Here is a 17,526-nt window from a genome sequence, read left to right on the forward strand (position 1 = left end):
TTAGGTGACGGCGTCCGTAGCCTAACATCCAGCTTAGATATGACCATTTCCGGGCTATGGGGGATAATTCCCGCCCCTCGAAAACCCCCGGCCATATTTTCTTTTGTCATTGACTTTTTGTAAGCCGCTGCAAAAGCCAAAAAGAAGTCGACTTTGCTGATGTTAGTGATGTGGGCCCGGATAAAGTCGTTAATTTTTTGACCGTACGCCCGCTTAAGGACGTTAAACACTCCGACATCAAGTGGCTGGGTTAAATGAGATGAATGAGCAGGCAGGTAAAGTGGAATAATATTGTGATCTTTGCAATAGCCCTCGAATTCAGGGGATCGATGACTGCCGTGCCCATCGAGCACTAACATCCGATATACGCCTTTTGTCCGCGATTTTGTATGGTTGTCGAAATGCTGAACCCAGTCGAGGCCAGTCTCGTTGTCGGTCCATCCATTAACGGTGGGTTTGAGGCGCCACGTGTCCGGAAGACCGCCTTCTGTATACCAATTGGACAAATGGTAAAAGCCTTTGACGATGATATACGGGGGTATATCGTAACCGTCGCCACTGATGCAACAAATTGCAGTCGCCCATTCTCGATTGCCAGGCTGTACTTTTTTCCTTCTTCCGCGTCTTTCGGACCCAGTTACGACCATTCCAGCGCAAATCTGGCCCATCATAAAGCCGGTTTCGTCGAAGTTGTACATGTCGCAGTCTTGGATGCCATATTTGGCCCTCATATTGGCCACCAATTGAAACCACGCGTTTAACGCGTCAGGATCTTCGCAAAGAGCTCTTTGGAAATCGTAAGCGCGAGAAAAACGCGTTTTTAATTCTGTGCGTCGTTGTACGAAGCGATAAGCCCATTGCTTGCCGACCGGTCGCGCGTCCCGCGCAGCGAGAAGATGATCGGCCATTGCGGCCACATCAGCGATCTGGGCTGGAAACCCTCGGGAATCCAGGTCCAGTATATACTGGACAATTACTTCCTCTTCCCTTTCCGTTAGCTTTTGGTTGCCTGGCCGACGATTGGCCAAAGAAGCGATGCCGTTTATTCTGTCGTGTAGTGTCGATTTTGGGACATTATATATTAATGCAACCTTTCGTATGCTTTTCTTTTTGCTTGATCGGAGCTCATTTAGAGCAAGAATGATTCGCGCTTCGCAATTTGATGATTCCATTACTGTTGGGGGAAAGAACACGTGTGGAAAATAAAGGATGAAACTGGGTTGAAAAATGTCCGGGGTCCTGATATGTCCGGGGTCCTGATGAACCACGTTATAATTTAAACCTTTTGGAATTTCATTACCCGGATTATACCGTTAACCAATACCCGTTCCGAACCGTTATTTTAAACGAAAAAAAAAACGTTATATCGGATATAAATCCGCCAAACCGACGTATATAACAAATATAATTTACAATTCCGAATATATTCGAAAACCCCAACGAAAACAAATTTTTGGACCATATATTTAAAGAATTTGGAATTCGTTCCAACAATTAACAAAATATCGATTTAATAACGTTGGGAAACGCGACAGCAAATTTTTCGAAATATCCGAATAAAATAATAATTGTTTAAAAAAACGTATAAATTATTAAAATAATTTGTAATTTTGGAAAATTTATAATATAAAAAAAGGGAATTTCCTATTGGAATATTATATCGACAAATTTAAAAATTGGAAAAAAAAACTTTCGACGATTATAACCGAAATTATATTTGTATTTTTAAAAATTATTTACAAAATTATAAAATTACGGTACCAGGCCGAAAATACTGTGAGGATCAGGCCCCTAGACCTACCCTCAGAATCACGTGAGGATCAGGCCCCTAGACCTACCCTCAGAATCACGTGAGGATCAGGCCCCTAGACCTACCCTCAGAATCACGACTCGGCTCCACACCGAGCCAGGGATCGGACAAGGATCCACTACCTCCGGATTTAAGCGCGTCTCTTGAGCGCGTCGTCGATTGTAATTTCTCTCTTCTCTTCAGTTTAGAATTTTCGTCGATAGCGCCTAATACACTGAGGTTCTCCAATGTATGCCTGGCCGTGACAAAAATTAACCAGGAAGGAAAAAAAACCAGAATAGGGATTAAAAAAATACGGATTATTTAAAGGCCAAAGGGATTTGGCCAAGGGAAAGGAAACCTAATATTACAATTAAATAATTGGGCCGGTATTAGAAAGGCCAGGTGGGGTTATACCCCTTTTAACGACATTCGCCCAAAAAAGATACCGACCGGCAAAACAGCGATTATTTAAGGATAAGGCCACGAAATTTTACATAATTTTACGTGACGGCCAAATAAATGGATTTTTATAATTTGTAAAATTTTAGTCGAAAATTACAAATTAAATAAATTAAAAGGGATTATATTTGGAATATAATTTATATAAAGGCACGTTTATTATTATATAAATAGATTCGATTTTAGGATTGTTTAGCAGCAATTAAACTCTAATTAACCTTAAAACCTATTTGAGAACGATTATAATTTTACCCCCAATTATTAAGAATTTCAATTACCCAGTTAGACGTTCAGTTGCTTTAACCCACTGTATTTTACCCTAAGAACAGGTTATCCGATACCTTGATCGTAACATCGATCTTCCCATTTATCTTGAACGGGTTATAAAGCTAGACGTTGTCACGTAGGCCGAGCCACAGCTCCCTGATCCCCTTGGGTCGATAACCGTTGTAGACAATGTACTGCATCTCCTTTGAAGGCAGCGTGAAAAGCTCCTGGTAGAGCCCATGGTCGACAAGAAGAAGCCGGTTTGACACTGCATCCCGGATCTAAACCGCTAGCCTGCCCTTAGCCCCGGGTGCACCAAACAGAGACAGGGCGACAGGTGTGAGCTCGGCCCGATCCATGCTGCTCGCGGGTTGAGGAGCAGCATCAGTAAATATTCCCAGATTTACCATTTCAGCAGTCTGCCAAAGGAGGAGCAGCCACAACCTCGCGTTGATGTTTAATCTTAGCTGGGTGCTGATGTTTCCCGCGTGTCATGCTGTTATGCTCGCCCTTATTTCCAAGGTTCCCGGACTCGCCCCATATATAGCTAAAAAAGCTGCGAGGGGATGGAGTCGGGCTAGGTTTGGGACAATTTAAGGAATACTTGGGTCAGGACAAAGCGGTAACCCATCTGGCCGACACGTGCTGTATTGAGCGAGGACTTTGTTTGATCGCTAGAGGGACAGTCGTCATGGTGTTTACCGCGTCTGCTTGTACAGCACACGGAAAGTTGTACTAGGGTGAGGATTTAGGATTCGTGATTGAGGCATGACACCCTTCCGGAGATCGGTCAATGAAATCACTGGTCCATACCACATGCCTGCTTGCTAGGTCAGCCGCTACACCTTTGAATGGAGTGGCAGTTGTCTATCAAGTAATTAATGTTTGGCCGAGCGATACTATATATGCACACTAGTTGCAGACGAGGAAGCTGGGGGTACAGACGGCTTGTATCTGGGATAGTCTCAGCTGGTCACCTCTCCTTGACGAGAATCGGACCTATTAATAGACCACGTTCTTCTTATAAAGCCAGAGGGCAATGAATTCCATACTTTTGAAACTCTACGTATCACCAGATTGTTTCGCAGCATGTCGAATCTCGTTTCTTACCGTGTGTTTTAGTCAAGCATCCGACCCATTGCTACCAGCCTCGTGGAGAAACTAAAGGAAAGTGCCTGACTTGAAAAAGAACACACGTTGTTATAAAATATAAGTGACCCAAGACGTGGTGGTCTGCTTTTCCCCATTTCCAGGTTAGTCAGCACTGATTCATTGCTTGCAGCATTGTTTGTGCTACATATGCTGCGCACGAGTTGTATTCGCTAGGTGAACTAAACCATTGAATAGTCATGCCAAAGGTGTGTAGGTTCAGAGCCGAGTCGGCCTCTTTACTGATTTGCGCATGTGAACGGACTCAGTGCCAGCGACCGGGAACAGGCCAAGGATACATATTGCTACTCTTGTAAACGGGCCGAGTATCAGATACAAACCTTGCTTACTCGACACGTCGGGTTTTATTATAGGTAGCCACAAAGCAAATGGGCTGTTTAATGAGCATCTCGATCAGCAGTAAATTTATGTACGTGTTTACTCACGCAAGAGTACTTTTGCAGTGACAGGTTTCGTTCAAAATACAAAGGAGGACCCCTAAACATTCCTTTTTCCATCCATGTTTTATCTTGCTCGATTATCCTACTGTGAAAGCCCACTTTCTTCATATCTACTCTTGATTAATTACTCAACAAAATGCAGCTCAACTTTATCGCCATTACCCTCGGCCTACCTCTTACTGCTTTTGGTTTCGACACAGGTTGCAAAACCTTTGGGCCCGCAAGCGCTTGCTTATGCCCTAACCCAAAGCTATCAGTCGTTTGCCCCCCGAGTGTCATTCTTGGCCCTGAAGGAGCTTGCTGTCCCGACAAGAAGTGCGGAGCTGGCGTAAGTAACAAGACGAAAAGAAAAAAAACGCCTGATATTTTACAACTACTGTGACAAGTCATATGACTAATACTTTGCTTCAAATTCAAGTTTACCAAAAAGAGATTTGCACAAATGAGGGGCAGTCCGGATACGGGCTCTCGTCCTGTGACAAAAGACCTCGATAGGATATAGGTGCGCTCCATTGGGAAAAGTTGAGTGCCAGAATGGTCGGATGTGCTAGGCTACTCGTTGTACATCATCTTTGAGCCATCGACACTGCGCTGCTAGATGTTGCTCAATAGGCGATTGTAACCTCTGCTGCGCGGCTGTTAAAACGCACGGTTGGCGAATCGAAGCTGCGCATTCAAAGGCTGCATTATCCGCTGCTTAGTAGGAAAAATGGAACCAACGCCACAGGGAGGTATATTTGTGTTTTATAACTATCTGATTCCCCCAAAACAGCTACGGAAGTGGACAAGCATCCAGACCCGGCTCCTGGGCTGAAAGAAAATCACAACGACCAACAGAAGTGAAAGCTATTCTTCCGAGACTCGCTAAAGAGAGTTACATACCCAACATAGAACGTGGATACTGCCAAGTGGTCAATTCTTCTTTAGTGGTTGACCAGCTGGGTACACATGCTCTTCATTGCGTTGGATTGGAAGGAACAAAGACGGAACAAACTTTTGCGTTCAAAGACCTCTTTCTTTCGTTCTTTACGGGCATGTCCGTATGGTCAGTTTATTACTCTAATCATAAATCGAGGTCTCGAGAAACAGGCCAAACAAGCTCCTGGGATTTCCACTAAATACGTCTTCCTGTCGGCTTGGAATTACGTTGCATTTGCGTATGCATTATTCATCGATAGTTGACGGGCAGTAGGTCCGTATATAAGGGCCTCCTACCGTTAGCAACCCTACTTTTCGTAGCCTTATACAAATCGATCAACAATACAGGAAGCAGTCTGCAATTGTTTTCGTTGGTCCCCTGGCCCGTTATTGGGGGCTATGGGCATCCTATCCCTGTGAACGGAGACATGAACTAGCATTGAAAACCTGTTCAAGTTATTCCAAACAAGACAAGGAAGCTCGCAATCAAGGTGCCGTGAATCTTGGCGGCGGCATTCATATTGAAAGATCTTCGCCAGCCCCAGAGGTTTACAGCGTCTCAAAAGGCATTTCGACGACCGCTGTCCATTCCTATAGCTTCGAAGATCTCAAGTCTTTTATTTGGAATACCAAATCGTACAAAACGTCGTTGATACTCTCGTATGATCAGGAACAAACCCTGATTGCGTCAACTGACAGTACCCATATTCAATGTAACATAGCACAGCCAAGCCACGTTTATTTTCCTCTTGTCTTTGTTTCCTATGTTCACTTGGGAATCTCCAGTCCTTTCGTGCAGTCAATTTACCAGTGCCTCTCTCTACTCGGTACTCCTGTCAGTTATAACACTCCTCTTTTAATACTTTTATGGCTTATAGCCCCCAAATAGACATGTGCATGAAACTCGGGAATTCCTTTGCACAATGTTAATGCTTTGACTTATTTTCTCTTCATGTATAAAAATAACTTGAAGTTTAACGACTACCAAGTCATTTACACTTGCATTTAGCATTCGATATAAAAAGAAATTAACTAAGCTTTGTTTCCATAATTAAAGCGATCAAATTTGTATCCAGCGGTGATGTACATATAAATGTAAACGACTCCGCGGTCGAAAATAACAATTATGGGCAGGGTAGTAGGTATTACTACCATGCACACTGTTTAATCATACACCTCCCTTGTGTTTTTTTTTTCAACTCGAGTCTTTGCTACAATTCTTATTCTTTTATATAAAATTTTTGATCTTTGCCTAGTTGCGGTGTTATCGGATCTTTTCAATTGATTCAACGGTAGACTTTCCCTTTATATTAATATTTACCACTCATACTAAGAATACAAGTTAACTCGCTGTGCCGCATGTCTCGCCAAAGAGCACAACCTATTGCGTCCTTGGCTTTCGTACGGTTAGAAATGACCTAATGCGGAGAAAAGATGAACTAATGGAATGAATTGGCTAGGATCTTGGACACACGTAGGCGCCGGCCTCCCCTACTTTATCGGCGGGTACTACCTCTTCCGCGACGGGTAGCGTGCCGAGAGCTACGGGGATTGCCGGGGCTTTGTGGGGTGCGGCGGTGGTCGGAGGTGCAGTGGTATTTGTTTGAGTGGATGTAGCGGAGGAACTGTGGTGAAGCATGGTTGTTTTGGGTCGAGGAACATGAGACGGGCCGTCTAATTGCTGGTTAATTTCCAATTGCTATATTTTGTCCCTAGAAAATTCTAAAATACTTTACCTCTGCAGATATTAGTTGCCGATACAGGTCAGTACAACGGTCCCAGATTCTTGATCCTACATTTTGCCTTTTTACGTTGCACTTTTGCATATCCACCTACGGTTCAAGTCACAAGTTCCTGGTACTCCCAAACCTACCACTTCAACACAAGCTAAATGAGAAACCCAATAGCCTCAATAACAATGCAGGGACGCGGAGTTTAAACTGTCAATTAAAGATCTCCTGCGATTGTAAGAAAGATGGACTATAACTGAAAATCAAAGCTAATGAATGAAGTGTAATTCCCAACCCAGTAAACCATAACAAGCAATTAGATCCGACAGGATTCCAAAGACAACATTTTATCCTTGTCTTTCAATCTGTACCCTGGGTCAAACAATTCCGCCAAACCGTTCCATCTCCCCAAGCAAATCATTTCCTTCCCATCCTCAACTCAAAGCAAATAGGTAGCGACAGCAACGGCCGCAGCCAGGGCAAAGGCCTCGAGGCCCATGGGGCTGACCGCACGGAGACCAGCGGACCCTGTGGGCGCAGGCTCTCTCGGCGTCGCCGCGGTGCCGGTAGGAGTGACGTCGTCCTCAGGGCCGCCGCCTGTCTGGGAGGCGCCACTTCCGGTGGCGGCAGCGCCTGTCTGGGAGGTAAGTGGGCGGATGCCGGATGTGGAGGCGCCACTTCCGGTGGCGGCAGCGCCGGTCCGGGTGGCAGTCGGGCTGGTGACGCTGGTGGCTGTGGGCCTGTTTTGGTTGGTGGTGGAAGTCAAACCCGGGCATCGCTGCTGCGCCATCTGGCTTTTCAACGTCGTCGCAATAGCCTGGTCGAGGCTACCTCCCATCTTTCTCTGCTGCTCCTGCATCTTGGCCTCGAATGTGTTATACGCGCCGACGAGGCAGTTTGCGTAATTCGAGTACGTGTTGTTGTTCGCCTGGCTCTGCCTACTCCAGCTCACCATGTTTTGCAGGGCCAGGTTCACGCTGTATTTGAAATGTTGCTGGGTGAATAGACTTTGATCGACGTTGGTCAGGTAGCAGGCATTGTCAGGGTAGGTGAGGAACGCCGTTTCCAAGTACTTGGGAAAGTTCAAGGTCCTGTGGACGTTTTCGAACCCTTCTTGGCACTTGGTCAGGGTGCTTTGGCGAGGCTGGACAGCCGTAGAGGCGGTCATGCCGGCAAGAGAGGCGAGGGCGACAATGAAGAGAGAATGCATTGTGCTTGGCGGGCTGCGTAAGTCTGTGGAGTACGGAGGTAGTATATGTTTTTGAACAGAGGAGAGCGAGACTAAGATTGCAAGTTCGGTTGGATCGTTCTGGTGAGTGATGGTGGAAAAAGCAAACCGGAAACTTCTTGACAGGCCTGGGGGTAGTATGCCATTTATAAGAGAAGAGCAAGCTCACATTCTGACCTCAACATGGTATATTGAATGTGTTGATAAGATGCCTTGCCTAGAAAGACTCAGATAATACGCAGTATACACAAATGAGACATTTCTGGGCGCTAGTGCACCTAAAAAAAGGCACTACCACGCACCGTTCTTAGCAGAATGTGGGGCGAATCATCTGCATAGATCTGGACTGCACACCTTCAGCCGCAGCTCGCTCACCGACAAACATGCACAAAAACGGTCTAGATCCTCTGACTTTGCACTTATGCCGTATTGACGCTCGTTAGCGGGCTGGTGTCTGCCCTACCGGCCAGCGAAAAAAACCACTCGCGGTGCCCGAATCATGTGACATGCAAGTTATGCAAGCTATCGGCGGAGAATTCCAGCCTTTACGCAGCCAGTGGCAACTGTCTTGGCATTTACTCTTCATTCTGAGGTACCAAAGGCGAGGCCGCCAGAGACGTCAACTCACTGGCAGGTATTACTTTGGTGCAATGGTGCTTAACAAAGGCGTTTTGCGCCACATGCATAGTTGGGATCTCGCCTGGCTGTTGTGGCTTCAAGGCTATCTACTTGATTATTTGAGTGATTAATAGATTGAGGACATGTAAGGCGGATTGAGTTACTGAATGGGCAAAGATGAGCTGGGCTGGAGATGCTCATCAAGGAGTGAAAGGGCCTGGAACCCATTGTATTTTCTACACCGCTCCTATTTTTGAAAGCGATAACAATAACAAAAAGCACAACTTTATCCACGGTACAGCTCTTACCATTATCGTTCAACTCTCTCCCGTACACAAAATTTTCAGTATGGGCGCACGGACCATGCTGTTAACGTTTGCGCGGGACTTCCGCCTGTAGCCCTAACAGGCGCGCACACACGAAAAACTCTTCAACCTGTCGCCCTAAGCACCGTCACTACACGGAACGCCTTTCCTCGCAACACCCCTGTATAATCGACAGATCTCCCCTTTGACGAGTTTTCCACTGATCGCGGTGAAGGAAGAGTCCGATCGGCGGCTCGGCGCGCCACCCGCATAGAGGCGCACAAGACAAGGCCCAATCTCGCGATGCGAGCCAGCGTGGCACAAAAAACTTTGCCAGCCGGAAAGGCAGGCGTCCTTCCCCGGAAGGCTAGACAATACGGTTTAAAAGAAAGGGAAATTAGGCTGAGAACCACCCGACGGTTCTTCGAATCGACAGGGCACCCTCTCACCCCCTTACACCTTCTGGGATTGCCTGCAGCGAGGAGGTAGTGCCGTTACGGGGGTTGGTTAGTTGTACGTGGACCGGAAGCACTGTGCCGGCGCGGCAGTCTCCAAAGGGTCCCGACAGCAAGACGTGGTCGGCCCATTGCTGGAGACGGCTTTGGGTAACGGGAAGCAAGAAACGTGGGCACGGCCTTGGTTCGCACCCTTGGTACACCCCGTGGACGGTGGGCCGTGGTGGAATAGTGTGACTGAGGCGCCCCATGCTTCTCACTCGCACTGGGAATCTGCGCCGGGTCTGGAGGACGGGAAGAACTCGATTGCATTCATGTCCACATTGTGGCGCTGGGCTAGCCCAGGAACCAACGGGGGACTAAGCTGTGGATGGACATGTACGGGGTGTCGCCGGCTTTTCGAAGCTTTCTACTCGCACTAGGGACGTACACCGGGGCAGATGATGTCGTCGGCATGTTAGGCGGAAGAGACGCTATTTTAGCCGGAGAGGACGGATGCGCGCGTCGGTTTACCAAGAGGCCTTTTTGTGGATGCGGTAGGCTTAAGGTGCAAACCTTGTATTTACGTGGCAGGCTGGGTATCCAGCGACTAGGAGGGCTCTAGCTGGCCTGTCCGTTAGAGGGTCTGGTCCAACCCTGTGACTATAGTTTACTGTAGGAAATGCAAGGACCAACTACTTCAGCGCCCGCCCCAGAGCGGCCCGCCAGCGCCCCGCGCGCCACGAACGCACTTTACGCCTAGGGGCACCGATCGTAAACGACTCGAACTCTGACGAGGAATAGACTTACTGCCTTTTCACCCACACTTCACGGCACAAGCCGTCAGACGAACCCTCCGTGCACCTTAGGCACGGGGTCGCGTCAGTGAACTAACCCCCTAAGCAGGACCGGGCCCGAACCCGGTCAGGCACGATCCGCCTCTGCCCTCCTTGTTTTCCCCCTGTGTAAATAAAGAAGATAGAACGCGCGCCGAGATACCCCTCGGGAGGTTGCTAACGGCCGGCTAACAAGCCGGGCCGAGCCCGGCGTTAAATAATACTACTACTACTACTACTACTACTACCATTATCGTTCCCGCAATTCATGCGCGGCTGTTGGTGCCTTTGCTCTGTGACAAACGGCTCACCCCACCAGGATGCCTCAGAGCTGGACTAGTAGCTTGTTGAAATCAAACAAAATCTACCCCTCCTAGACTCAAGACTAAGGATGCTGCGCCATAACAGCACGATTAGGTGCTGACGTACCATTGTACACGCCCTTGATTGAACACCAAGACTTACACAAAAGTGTTGGATACCAACATGCCCAAGAGTCCAATCCGCCAAAAATCTGGTCATTTGCGTCCTGGCCGCTCTGTGGGCCCTCCACGTACCATCAACTACACGCTGGAACTACGTGGAGCAAGTATTCCTGCGCCGCATCCCGAGACCACCAGGTGAAACTGAGGCAACCCAGGGGCTCGGCAGGTGACGGCCATCAAGACTAGGCCAGAAATTCGACAAATGGCTTGTTCGTCCATCATTGATCAACCTAGGGGGAATATTTTGGGAACCAAGACGTCGTCGCTGACGTGTCTGTCATCTCCTGGCATATGATTGAGTCTCAGCAGACCACGACTGGGGGCGCAGCTTGCGCCAGTACCTTTCAAGCGTTGGGGCAGTGCCCCTCGAGGTGCTAGATGGACTCTGGCGTCATATGCCGTGCCAAAATCTCCGGAGTTGACATAGGTCTAGACAGCAAAGCACTGGGGCATTGGCTTTGGTATGCGGTCCCGAGTCTCAAAGAGGCCCGTTTCACCCTCCCAGGCGTATACACGACAATGTGGCACTCCAAACTGCTGTACTTGAAGCATTTTGCGCTACAGTAGACTAAGCGGGAGTCAAGCGAGTCCAGGTCAGAATGGATTGGAACTCACTCCGGCTTCGAATCAAGTTGAGAATTGCTCTAGCACCCTTACCGCTTGAAGAAGAGATTTTGATGTAAATGAATGTTGATCGTAGGTGTGGGCTACGTGGTTTGGATGCAAACGTGGGCAGTTTACGTACTGCGTTGTGATAAACAAGCAAGCTTCCGAGGGCTCGATGTTGGCTTCATGGGCTCTTACAATCCACAATCTATTGCAATCATCACAACGGCCTGGGTGCCAGCAAGAACAGTTCAATAAGCTCAGTAGCCTGCAACAGATGCACCAGCACCATGGCTTCACTGACGTCAAGATTGGGAACGGCAAAATAAAAAGCCAAGGAGAATGCAGTACAGAAGGCAAGTATTGATGTATTCTAATCTTGCAAGAGAAACCTCCTCCTTACCCCGTATTTCCAAACATCAACTCCCACAAAAGAAACCCAACCCAATCCCAAAGCAGAGCAGTCTCAACCTGCACCCCAGGACCAATCACGAATAAATGGTAGTGGTGCACCTGCTGCAAGACCGGTGCCTGCACCGAGGGCACGCCAGGCCACGCTCGACGTAGACGCCGCAGAGGCAGCACAGCAGACCGCCCAGCTTGCACTGGTAGCAGCAACGGTGGGTGCAGCCGGGGCTCTTGCACCACTCGCCGTTGTTGTTGCCAAAGTGGCACATGTGGCACTGCCAGCCCTTGCGGACCGCCGCCGTGTACCAGCAGCATCCCCCGCAGTGTCCCGGGACGTTGTAGACGTTGGTGACGTCTCGGTCCTTCATGGTGCGGCAGGGAGAGTACTTGCCGGTCTCGGGGTTGACTTTTCTGTTGGCGCAGTACTCGTGGTTGTCGACGGTGTGGGTGCAGTCCAAGTGTTCTCTGCGTACTCTGCACATGTTGGGGAAGCTGGCGGGTTGCTTTGTCGAGGGGGGATCTTGCGTGACGGGTGGTAGATATGATGGTATGGTTGCGTGTACAGTCTTGTCGTTTGTGGACGATTGATTGATCGAGTAGGGTTGATTGACATAGACATTGGGATGGCGGGAGCAGTATTTTATTGACCTGAATCCCTCTCAGAAGTCAGTCTTCTTTCTTGGTGATTTCGCCCTCGAGATAAAGAGTTGGTGAAATTGGGATGGAAGGGACAAGAGTTGTCATCGGTGAACAATGCTTGTGGGAGATCTTGTGATTGTTAATTCGACACACCTTGTTTGTACCACAATTTTCGTTGTACAAAGCAATCTTTGTCGATGCGTGCAACGAGGCCCAGAAACGGATGTAGCTTTGCGCTGTTTCCACGGAGACCAACGCCGTTATTGACCAAGCAAACTTTGTCATACAAAACTTTTATTGCTCGAGAATCAAGCAAACTAAAATCCCTAACAGCCATGGTAACAACTGTTGAATTACACAAAAATTGTCCTCTCTGGCCCCCAAGGGCCCACACTACTATTGACCCACACATTCAGGCTGCGATGAGGCTGGATTCAGTTGTGATCAGTCTCGTTCAGTTACGATCAGTCAATTAACCCAAAAGGGCCAGAACTTTAGTGATGCAACTTTTCGCGAGAGAACACTTTTGGTCCAACAGGACCCGAAATGGGATTTTTAGGTCCACAAATTTACCCAACCAAGGCCCAAATGGAAAGACAGCTTTGGCAGTGATGGGCATGAATACCTTTACGATGGATATCGTGTCTTGATTAACAAACCAAACGACACTAACCAGGGACTATTTGAGCTCCATTACGCATCTGGATGGTCAAGGAAGTTTTCTTAAGATGCCCCTGCGGAACGATCAAGCCGAGGACTTCCGTTCAATGACTGTCAAGTTGCGTATCAGCCATCTCTGCGGCCAATTGATGGCAAATGCCCCAGGAAGGAATGCAACGTCGAAATCGACTCGTACGTAAAAGTAAAATTCGATCCGATTAAAGTGCTACTTACGTATCTATTTGTTAGGGTCGATGCCGATAATAAATGGGATCATGTTTTCAAATGCGTCAAGGCACAGCAACAAGGAGAGCACAAGTTCGTTGAATTTTGCTTCATATGCAATCAAGCAGTCGGAGGATTTGAACGATGGGAAATTCACTGTCAGGAACACATCAGGAAATGTGAAATCCCTACACGATGTGACTTTGTGAAGTTCCGCCGAGCCATCGCCTACGCTGGCAACTGCATAACATGCCTACATAACGAACAACTGCCTGCTGCAAGACGGCTTTACGGGTTCATGAAGCAGTCGAGCTGGAAGAAACACATTCACAAATGTTTCTTTTCTGACATAAACAAATCTGGTTCCCAAACGGAGCTCCATTGTCCAGATCCTCTTTGCTCAACAGAGTACGACTCAACAGAGGACTTATGGTACCACCTACAGGACGTCCACAGCTATCCCTCTCCACAGGCTGGTTCCCGGTTGAAAACTGAAAAGGATACATTCATGAGGGGTTATGCGGCGCCAAATTCTCACCAGCCCAAGCGTCGTCAAAGTGTGGAAAACATTCCCCTATAAGCCAAATCACTATTCAACCGATACGAGGCCGTCGTTCTCCACCTCCCTGTGTACCCATGGGTGATGCCACGCAGAGCCAGGATAGAGACGCTCCTCTGGGTCCCAATGGAGAATCTTCCGCATGAAATCCAGGAACATAACCTTAGCCTTGCCTTGGAGTGATTTGGGGCAAAGGGCCTCGAGAGTGTGGGTGGGCGGGGGAAGGGGAATAGGACCCTTCCATTTGCCGTCCGAATCCCAGTATTTGAGCGCCTTTTCGCTTTTTTTGAGAAAGCTCAAAGGTGGCGGACCAAGGAGGCCTACCATTAAGGATAAATGGCGAGCTTCGTCCAGATCTGTGCCATTATAATGGCCGAACAAGCTTTTGGTACTGAGCATCCGCCATATCTGATGTGAGGTAGCAGTAGGCGTTAGAAAGTTTTTAAAATAAGGTATCGGCAAATTTGATGGAGGGGGGTGGGGGCAAGAAAAGGGAAAACCACAGCTTACCGTGAGCCCAAGACACCACATGTCCACTGGGTAACTCCACGGCATATCAAGAATCACCTCGGGTGGGCGATAATGCTCCGGCATGTGGGGAAGCCCGCGCTGTGACTCGTCGTCATTTGTACATATTCGGGCGCCGCTAAAATCACACAGGACCGGGGGATTATCCCCATCCAATAAATATTGCGTAACATGTATGATGCGGCCGTCTTTTGCAAGTTTCCTCGGCGTTGGTTTTACAAGCTCATTTTTTTCAAACTGATCGAGGACAGATTCGTTGGAAAGCGTCAAAAGAAGGTTACCCGAATGAACATCTTGACAAATTTTGTTAATGCTTACAAGGACTTCAAAATGGAGATCGTATGCTGCGGCATAACATCGGGATCTTTGAGACAATTTGGGCTAGGATGGGATATTACTTACCACAGTGGATTAGATTTGCGTCGAGGTGCAGGAACTCGAGAGCTGCTACGACGGCCTTGGTTACAAGTACAGCGTTCAATTCGGGGAAAACGCCGCTAGGAATGTAGCTTTGCATTGCTCTCACACTGAGACCGAGAGGCCGAAGGACAAACACTTCGTGGGCGCCATCTTGTCCTTGGATAGTGAAATGGTCCTCTGGGAATCTTATCCATCGACGACCAGGGTGGTCTGTCTTTTGTTCGATTCCCTGAATGTGCCGAAAGCATTCGAGTTCCAGGTTATGCCCGATACTGTGTTGCCGGATATACACCTTCAGCACGACGTGGCGGTGATCGCTGGTAGGTGAAAAAAAGTTTTTGGTGTCAGCAAATCGTACATAACGGGTATATAGGGTGGGGTTGGATTAGATTTTACACCAGGTCTTTGCATAGCCACGTAGTTGAAGTTGATCCGAAGCCAAACTTTGCGATGGCTTGATATCGGTTGTAAAGCACATCGCCGATCTGGACTGGATAGAATAAAGTGGGATCGTAATAGGACAATTTCTCCTCTTCCATGTTGACGGATGGATCCAGTTCTTCAAAGCCACTGATTGGGAATTTCTGAGGATTGAGGGGGTGCTTGTTGCGGGATGTAGTCAAAGCGTCATGGTCCGACGCGTTACTCGATGATGCCATCGTCGCGGTGAAGCATGCAGACGACAACAGAGGTAAAAAACTTCTGCGAGGGGCGTGGCGACCAGACAAGTAGCGACAGATCAGGGAATGGTTTTGTACAAGCCGAGCCGGCCTAGAAAGCCTCGTTGGTAGCATCTTGATGAGGAAGGCTTTGGTCATGTTGTAGGAGTGATGAAATGGGCTGATTTGGATGAAGAGCCTTGAGGGGGATTTGCAAGTTGTCACGGGATTTAGAGGATCGATTTTTCCCCACCATGGACCCGTAATTATGTGGTTGTGTTACCATGCAACCATGCAAACCATTTTCAGCGTGGCGTTGCTTGGTTTTCCCCAACTGTGGTGCATGTAGTGCCCGGTTCAACAGTGTAAACTTTCTTGTCCCTTTCGGTGGTCATTGCTACAAGGCGCAAAGGTGTAAGATTAAGGATGAAGGTGCCGAATCAATCTCTTTGTATACTTGTAACTTCCTGTGGGGTCTGTTCTAGTCACAAAATTCTTGTGCCATCACACAGCCGCCAATTCGGAACCGATCCGTGCATGCCCTTCACCATGCATGTTATAGGCGGCGCGGTAAGCCTATCATCAAATGGCCGCTTTTGAGGGTAGCATACTCTTCGGCATCCTCTACGTATAAGAGTGCCGTCAGTTCCGCCCAGGTTTCTACGCAGGAGATTGGTACTCTCCTTGTTTCCAGTCCACTACTATATTTTATGTTCTCCTGCCGCAGCGTATTCCTGCCTTGATTACTGGATTACCTTTGTCCTAGAAATCGACAATATGTCGCATGCAGCGAAGGAAACTGTAAGCGCTTGCATATCATACTTGATACACCTTAACGGGACTGCCAACGAATGTTACTTACCAGTGATTTTCCACCACAGTTTCCAGAAGCAGATGCCGTTAGATTCCAGTAAGCTCCTTTTGCTTCTCCATTTTCCTTAAATTCACTTAAATATTTAAATTTAGTATTCTAATTTTACAACCTATCCAGCGGAAGCAAGGCGCACCAGTCTCACACCAACCCTGATCACTCGAACGTACTCAGTTTCTCTGTAACGAATGCGAAGGAGAAAAGGATTGCGAGCGGCCACCTCCACGAAAACGGAAACATCGACTGGGCCGTCGCAAAAGAGAAAGATAAAGATAAGGGCAAGCTAAAGACCAAAGGCAAGGGTGGGAGCTCTCGATCCCAGTCCAACCCGAGCCTACAGTGGGAGCTTGATGACAATGGACAGGTCCTGTGGTGGGACGGCGAGAACTGGCGGAATGGAGAATGAATAGAACGAAGAAAATAAATCGTGGTATGCGTATTACGACGGAGAGTGGGTTGCCTTGAAGTAGGATCATGGTAAAGGGTGCGACGGGCTGGATATAGAGTGAGCAAGTGTCCAGGGAAAGAAGCCTTGATGTTCGACATTGTCGGGACCGTCGGCTTAGATTCCCCAGGACCCCTTTAAAATAGCCATTTAGTTCTATTTTTGCCTGGAACAGCCTTTTTTTGGTTTGCCAGTCCTCCCTTGTGCTTCCTTTCGCGAGCTGTATGGGCCTCGGGTAACCTCCTACCCCTTGCCGGCAGTCCTAAAGGATAAACGGACTTCGTTGTGGCAATGCGGAGGTGTTCTCGCCGCAAGGCCGGTGTGACGAACATGCAAATACAACCTCACGTGTGCTGGTCGCATACAAGTCGGGCGCGACCTGCATACGCATGAACAATATTTATGGTTGCGAACCACTTGGCGAACAAGGCCTGGCCAACAAAACTTGTGTAGCGAATATTTTGTTGGCCAGGCTCTCAGGGCTTGGACCAGGGCGGAGGGGAATTTCAACACCCGACAGGTGAGGTAAATGCACATGAGTTACACAGTAATAGAGCAAAACAGGAAATTGGACCGAGGGTCTCTTCTCAGCCCCTAGCTGTTAGTGCCCGTCACAACGCGACACGCCCTCCTGCGTTCCATTGTGGTTACATCGCGTCCCTAGCAAAGCGCGTTAACTGATGCGCCCAATAATTACAACCTTCTAGATTCCTCAAATTGTCCCCAGTCCGGGACAATATCAACTAGAACATGAGCGGACGAGTCGTAAGACAGAAAGTATCGGAAGCGCATTCCGTGCAGCAAAACAAGGATTTGCAGAGGTG

The 17,526-nt window shown here is 48.1% G+C and overlaps 7 protein-coding genes across 7 annotated transcripts; 3 read left to right on the forward strand and 4 right to left on the reverse strand.

Moving 5' to 3' along the window:
• Positions 1–3,607: 3,607 nt before the first annotated feature.
• On the forward strand, positions 3,608–4,630 carry MGG_16348 (uncharacterized protein; the record flags this gene model as incomplete). The annotated part of the gene is made up of 5 exons (XM_003710201.1): positions 3,608–3,629; positions 3,742–3,771; positions 3,866–3,876; positions 4,271–4,456; positions 4,547–4,630. 5 exons carry the CDS (start codon positions 3,608–3,610, stop codon positions 4,628–4,630), a joined length of 333 nt encoding a protein of 110 aa, XP_003710249.1.
• A 1,680-nt stretch (positions 4,631–6,310) lies between these two features.
• On the reverse strand, positions 6,311–6,685 carry MGG_16349 (uncharacterized protein; the record flags this gene model as incomplete). Its single annotated transcript, XM_003710202.1, has 2 exons — positions 6,311–6,349; positions 6,521–6,685. 2 exons carry the CDS (start codon positions 6,683–6,685, stop codon positions 6,311–6,313), a joined length of 204 nt encoding a protein of 67 aa, XP_003710250.1.
• A 405-nt stretch (positions 6,686–7,090) lies between these two features.
• Positions 7,091–8,244, reverse strand: MGG_05393 (uncharacterized protein). The gene has a single exon (XM_003710203.1). The coding sequence runs from the start codon at positions 7,984–7,986 to the stop codon at positions 7,216–7,218; it is 771 nt and encodes a 256-aa protein (XP_003710251.1). The 5' UTR covers positions 7,987–8,244; the 3' UTR covers positions 7,091–7,215.
• A 2,439-nt stretch (positions 8,245–10,683) lies between these two features.
• On the forward strand, positions 10,684–11,109 carry MGG_13043 (uncharacterized protein; the record flags this gene model as incomplete). Its single annotated transcript, XM_003710204.1, has 2 exons — positions 10,684–10,817; positions 10,989–11,109. 2 exons carry the CDS (start codon positions 10,684–10,686, stop codon positions 11,107–11,109), a joined length of 255 nt encoding a protein of 84 aa, XP_003710252.1.
• Positions 11,110–11,776: 667 nt separating this feature from the next.
• On the reverse strand, positions 11,777–12,244 carry MGG_05396 (uncharacterized protein; the record flags this gene model as incomplete). Its single annotated transcript, XM_003710205.1, has 1 exon — positions 11,777–12,244. Exon 1 carries the CDS (start codon positions 12,176–12,178, stop codon positions 11,777–11,779), a length of 402 nt encoding a protein of 133 aa, XP_003710253.1. The 5' UTR covers positions 12,179–12,244.
• Positions 12,245–13,208: 964 nt separating this feature from the next.
• MGG_05397 (CMGC protein kinase) lies at positions 13,209–15,651 on the reverse strand. The gene is made up of 4 exons (XM_003710206.1): positions 15,124–15,651; positions 14,710–15,044; positions 14,290–14,600; positions 13,209–14,187 (listed from the first exon to the last, which is right to left on the reverse strand). Exons 1-4 carry the CDS (start codon positions 15,543–15,545, stop codon positions 13,810–13,812), a joined length of 1,446 nt encoding a protein of 481 aa, XP_003710254.1. The 5' UTR covers positions 15,546–15,651; the 3' UTR covers positions 13,209–13,809.
• A 420-nt stretch (positions 15,652–16,071) lies between these two features.
• On the forward strand, positions 16,072–16,978 carry MGG_05398 (uncharacterized protein). The gene is made up of 3 exons (XM_003710207.1): positions 16,072–16,187; positions 16,268–16,296; positions 16,378–16,978. Exons 1-3 carry the CDS (start codon positions 16,164–16,166, stop codon positions 16,661–16,663), a joined length of 339 nt encoding a protein of 112 aa, XP_003710255.1. The 5' UTR covers positions 16,072–16,163; the 3' UTR covers positions 16,664–16,978.
• Positions 16,979–17,526: the final 548 nt, after the last annotated feature.

This window comes from Pyricularia oryzae, chromosome 1 (genome assembly GCF_000002495.2).
Source record: "Pyricularia oryzae 70-15 chromosome 1, whole genome shotgun sequence".
NCBI classification, from domain to species: Eukaryota; Fungi; Ascomycota; class Sordariomycetes; order Magnaporthales; family Pyriculariaceae; genus Pyricularia; species Pyricularia oryzae.